A 5,561-nucleotide genomic window follows, 5' to 3' on the forward strand; every position below is an offset into this window, starting at 1 on the left:
GCAAGGAGCTTTCCTTCCTGTTGCTCACTGATTCCTGAGAGTAGCCCTGTGGTGGAAGCAGAATAGGGCTGTCAGGACGCACCCCCTTTTATGTGGGTCTACATTTCCCTGATCCTGGAGACTGTGCCCCTTCTTGACTATGAATGAATATGGATGAGCCACTGGTTCATCCTTGGAGGAGATCCCAATTCCAAGTCTCCTTCCTTGCCTTCCACCACCAGATGTCCAGCTGCTCCCCTCTCCAGGACACAGACGTTGCCAGGAAAGGGTCTCACGTCTTCTGCAGGTAGTAGTAGAACCTGTCCACCTGCCACCTGGACCACTTATCAGATTCCACATTAACCCCAAACTCTGGATCTGCCCTGTGGATAACCTCGAAAACCTGAAGATTTGATATACATATTTTTTCTTATTTATTTATCTATTTATTTTTGTCTTTTTAGGGCTGCACCTGTGGCATAGGGAAGTTCCCAGGCTAGGGGTCGAGTCAGAGCTGCAGCTGGTGGCCCACGCCACAGCCACAGCAACACTGGATGTGAGCTGTGTTAGCGACCTACACCACAGCTCAAGGCAAGGTCAGATCCTTAATGCACTGAGTGAGGCCAGGGATCCAACCTGTGTCCTCATGGATTCTAGTCAGATCTGGTAACAGATGAGCCACAATGGGAACTCCAATACACTTTTCTTTCTTTCTTTCTTTCTTTCTTTCTTTCTTTCTTTCTTTCTTTCTTTCTTTCTTTCTTTCTTTCTTTCTTTCTTTCTCTTTCTCTCTATTCTTCCCTCCCTCTCCCTCCCTCCTCCTCTCCCTCTCTCTTTCCTCCCCTGCCTCTCTCTCTGTCTTTCCTTTGATTTTTAGGGCCAAACCCAGGGCATATGGACGTTCCCAGGCTACGGGTCAAATTGGAGCTGCAACTTCTAGCATTCGCCACAGCCACACCGCATCTGAGCAGCATCTGCAACCTACACTGCAGCTCATGGCAACACCATATCCTTAACCCACTGAGCTGGGCCAGACAGCAAACCTGTGTCCTCATGGGCCAGGTCATTACCACTGAACCACATCGGGAACTCCACACTTATTTTTTTCTTTTGCTTTTTATCACAATGAAGGCATTTCCCTCTTTAACTCATTTTTACACCATATAGGTCCCTTCGGTCATAACATTTACAATTCCTAATCAGAACCAAATACATTTATTTCTACGCAGTGGAGGCTTCGCCTCCTGGTACTGAAATAGGCAGCTATGAATTGAAGCCACAGCTTCTTGGCCTAAGACAGAGAGAAGGACAGGTCTGTGTGACTTCATGACACTCAGAGCCTCTTATGCTCACATCCCTCTATTTCCCACATCTCTAGATCAGAATGTAACTACAAGACAGCAGAAGGGCACAAACAGACACACAGAGCCTTGGGGCTGATTCTGTAGAGTTTATTGCAGGTGCACAAGGAGCTTGAGCTCAGCAAGGCTTAAAGGGGGTCAGGGGCTGCAGCATTGAGGACTGATGCTGATATCCGGGGTGGGTGGTGCAATGCGACCTTGGCTGTGACCATGGGGCTTGGCAGATGAGCGTGGCCCCAAGTTCCAGTGCACAGCTTAGATGATCTCGTCCAAGTGAACTGGCACCACAGGGTACCTGGGATCATCCCTTGGTGAACTGACGTTACAGGCAATGATGAAGCGCTTCCGTACCTGTCTCCGTGCATATCTGCAGTCTGTATAATGCGGTGCATTTCTTGTGCGGTTACAGTGGGTTACAGCCACTTGAAAGCTACTCTCATGACAATTTGTCCAGCCTGACCTAGGACAGGTTATATTTCTGGTGTAACATACACGAGCTACACGAGCAAAGCTTGTGTGGAGAAAAGTGTTTTGCCCTTTGCATACCCCTCTGTAACGGTTAACCGCCCGCATTGCAGGATCGCATTGAGACCGGGTCATATTTATGTGCTGGATCGTAAACCACTGAGCCCAGGTTAAACCGCCGGGTGGGACATGGAGTGAGATCACCACTCCCAGGAGCCCCAGCAGCAAGAAGAGGCCAAGCCGGGAATCCCGCTGGACCATGTTTCCTGTGAAAAGATCATCTTCTGCATCTCGGCCCAGTAATGCCGCACCCCCTCCTCTCCCCCCCTGCTATCACTGCCATTCCCTCTCCTTTCCTGTCTGCTCCCCAAAGCCTGTCACATGTCCTGGCACTAACTTCAGCTCACGTCTTCCCCAGCAGCTGCCTCCTGACCGCCCTCCTGTCCCAGCTCTAGGGCCCATTGTCTTACCCAGTATCTCGGCTGTGGCTCCTGTGAGAACGGATCCAGCTGGAGGTCCTGGGGCTCAGGGGCAGCTGGGCTGCCCCCATCCTTGGGACTGTGATATAGAGCAGGCCCTGTGGGTGGGGCCCTCAGAACTGGGAGGGTTGTGGGTACAGGACATGAAGAAACCCGCAGATTGGCACATGATCCACTTATGCCATGAGCCTCTTTGCTTTATCATGTGCCTATCAATGCATACCCACAGACAGCACCCCTGCTGCTTCTGCTGTTAAGAAAAAAAAAAAAGTCTAATTCCAGGCATCCTGTGCAGTGTAGAGCTCCGCCACTGGATCTGGATTGGGGTTTTTTATTTGTTTTTTCGGGCTGCACCCATGGCATATGAAGGTTCCTAGGAAAGGGGTCATATTAGAGCTGTAGCTGCTGGCCTACGCTACTACCAGAGTAACGTCAGATCCAAGCTGAGTCTGCAGCCTTCACCACAGCTCACATCAAAGCTCGATCCTTAACCCAGTAAGTGAGGCCAGGGATTCAACCTGCGTCCTCATGGATACTGGTCAGAGTCATTTCTGCCAAGCCAGAATGGAAACTCCATGGATCTGGATTTTCTTCAATAAAAAATATCACTGACTTCTGAATGGTCATAGATTTTATTACTCAACTTGGGGCAAGGCCCTGAAAACCTGAGGTACAAAAAGGCATGTACACTTATTACTCAGAATAAATGGACTGCTCTATAGCACTGGGAGCTAGATCTTGTCACTTGTGATGGAGCATGATGAAGGATGGTGTGAGAAAAGGAATGTATACATGTGTGGGACGGGGCCACTTTGCTGTTGAGTAGAGAACTGACAGAACACTGTAAACCAGCTATAATGGAGAAAATAAAACTCACTAAAAAAAAAAAAAAAAAAAAAAAAAAAAAAAGAAGAAAAAAAAAAAAAGGGAGTTCCAGTCATGTTGCAGAGGAAACGAATCCAACTAAGAACCATGAGGTTGAGGGTTCCATCCCTGGCCTCGCTCAGCGGGTTAAGGATCTGGCGTTGCCAGGAACTGTGGTGTAGGTCACAGACATGGCTTGGACCCCACGTTGCTGTGGCTCTGGCGTGTAGGCTGGCAGCTGCAGCTCTGACTCAACCCCTAGCCTGGGAACCTCCATATGCTGCGGGAGCGGGCCTAGAAAGCAAAAACAAAACAGAACAAACAAACAAAAGAACAAGTTAGAGCCAGGGAGGGTTGTTTCTCCCAGAGGAGCCCGGTCTCCTTTTCATTTTAGTCATCTCCCTCCTTCCCTCTTACCCAAATGTTCTTTATCTCATCAGCTCTCTGTGCTGGCAACTTGAGCCTTCAGTTCCTCCTTGCTCAAAATCCTAGTGTTATTAATTTGTGATGTATTTATGAGTTTTTGTTGTTGTCAGAATTGTTTTTTCTGCTCCTTGTGCATTGAATTCACTTTCTCTTGTTTCACCCCGGCCTGGTTTTTGCTCTTATTTCCTGTGAAGTAGCATAAACTAAAAACACTCAGAGGAAAATCTGCCAGAGAAGAGCAACGGGTGTCATGCAAGGGACTCCAACCTAGGGCTAGTGTTTTCTTTTCTTTTCTTTTCTTTTCTTTTCTTTTCTTTTCTTTTCTTTTCTTTTCTCTTCTTTTCTCTTCTTTTCTTTTCTTTTCTCTTTTTTGCTTTTTCAGGGCTGCACTCACAGCATATGGACGTTCCCAGGCTAGGGGTTGAATCCAAGCTGTAGCTGTGGCCGATACCACAGCCATAGCAAAGCAGGATCCAAGCCACATCTGCCAACTACACCCCAGCTCAAGGCCAGGGATGGAAGCTATGTCCTCAAGGTTACCAGTTGGGTTCATTACTGCTGAACCTCACCAGAAACTCCAAATATTAACACCTCAAATTGGGATGGTTCACATAAAAATTTACATTTTTTATCTTTAAAAATCAACTTATCTTGGGGAGTTCCTGTTGTGGCTCAGTGGTTAACGTACCCAACTAGCATTCATGAGGATGAGGGTTTGATCCCTGGCCTCGCTCAGTGGGTTAAGGATTCGGCATTGCTGTGAGCTGTGGTGTTGGTCCCAGCAGCAGCTTGGATCCAGCATTGCTGTGGCTGTGGTATAGGCTGGCAGCTACAGCTCTGATTGGACCCCTAGCCTGGGAACCTCCATATGCTGTGGGTGTGGCCCTAAAAAGACAAAAATCAATCAATCAATCAAGCAAGCAAGCAAGCAAAATAAAAATCAACTTATCTATAAAAATCAGGACATGTTGGTTGGTGCATTGACCCTCCACTGCCACAAGGGATCAATTAGAGCTGAGGAGCCACCATGTCTGTTGAAGGTGGCAATAGTTCAGGGGTTTTTATTCACTCTGTTCCTATCTAGTCACATCCTATCTATTCACTCAGATACTGCCCATCATGCTTGTTACAAGTGTCTCGAGAAGCGACTCACACAATCTCAGGCCCTATGTGCAACCAACGTCCACCTTTAAAACTGTGTTCAGAGCACTCCTTCTACTCTTTACCTGATGGATTCACCTATTGCTTTCCTCTGTGCATTTTCAACGGCCCTCCCTTGTCTCCAGGAGTCGTACAAGTGATCTAGTTTGATATCTAAGAACTTCTGGAGAGGACTTCTTCATATGAAGCAGGAATAAATATAAGTCTATGTTAATCAAAATACACTGTAACTTTGTCTTTTAATAGACAAAAGCCACTTCTCTCTCATGGACTCTTTCTGTTACTTCGTAGGCATTGCCTCCCTCACAGCCCAATCCAGGGGCACATTTCTGGACCTGACCCATACTTCCACTGAGAGGAACAGCCAGAATTTAGCCCTAGTATTATTACATCATTTTTTTTTAATCTAGGAATATTGTAAGGAAAACCTTCTGCATTTGTGGTAAGAACCACTGTTGAGAACACCAGCCTCAGGCTTGATCAATACCGGCCTATTTGCAAAAATGTGATGTTTAACGTTTGCAATTTCTTCAGCCCTACGGTATTCTTGCAATGTCTGTTCTTATCATGCTGACAGGAAGATGCCAGCTGCCAATACCTACACGCACAGCTTTCCTAACACAGATGTCTGTGGGAACATCAGTGCACAGAGCTTGCAGTTACCCCTTGACAGAGTGTCCTGATAACATGGTGCAGGCTAATTTCCTTGCAGCTAAGGTTGTGAGATTCGACTATTGTAAGTTCAAAAGATATTTGGTCTCTTGGAGTCAGCAGATGGCCCCACGCCTGCCTCTTGTATGGGAGCGCCTCCATATCTCCCCCATTG

General features: G+C 47.2%; 1 protein-coding gene across 2 annotated transcripts; it reads right to left on the reverse strand.

Moving 5' to 3' along the window:
• Positions 1–1,420: 1,420 nt before the first annotated feature.
• On the reverse strand, positions 1,421–2,431 carry LOC102163838 (non-secretory ribonuclease). 2 transcript variants are annotated; one of them, XM_084970412.1, is made up of 2 exons: positions 2,285–2,431; positions 1,421–2,073 (listed from the first exon to the last, which is right to left on the reverse strand). In XM_084970412.1, exons 1-2 carry the CDS (start codon positions 2,353–2,355, stop codon positions 1,596–1,598), a joined length of 549 nt encoding a protein of 182 aa, XP_084826538.1. In that variant the 5' UTR covers positions 2,356–2,431; the 3' UTR covers positions 1,421–1,595. The 2 variants fall into 2 exon arrangements, with proteins under 2 accessions (XP_084826538.1, XP_005658610.3); XM_005658553.4 differs by having other exon boundaries at positions 1,421–2,071; positions 2,276–2,357.
• Between the last annotated feature and the right edge of the window lie 3,130 nt (positions 2,432–5,561).

This window comes from Sus scrofa, chromosome 7 (genome assembly GCF_054392235.1).
Source record: "Sus scrofa isolate SSC_HxYL_T2T_F1_AM1 chromosome 7, Sscrofa_HxYL_maternal_Yorkshire_Landrace_v2.0, whole genome shotgun sequence".
Lineage (NCBI taxonomy): Eukaryota > Metazoa > Chordata > Mammalia > Artiodactyla > Suidae > Sus > Sus scrofa.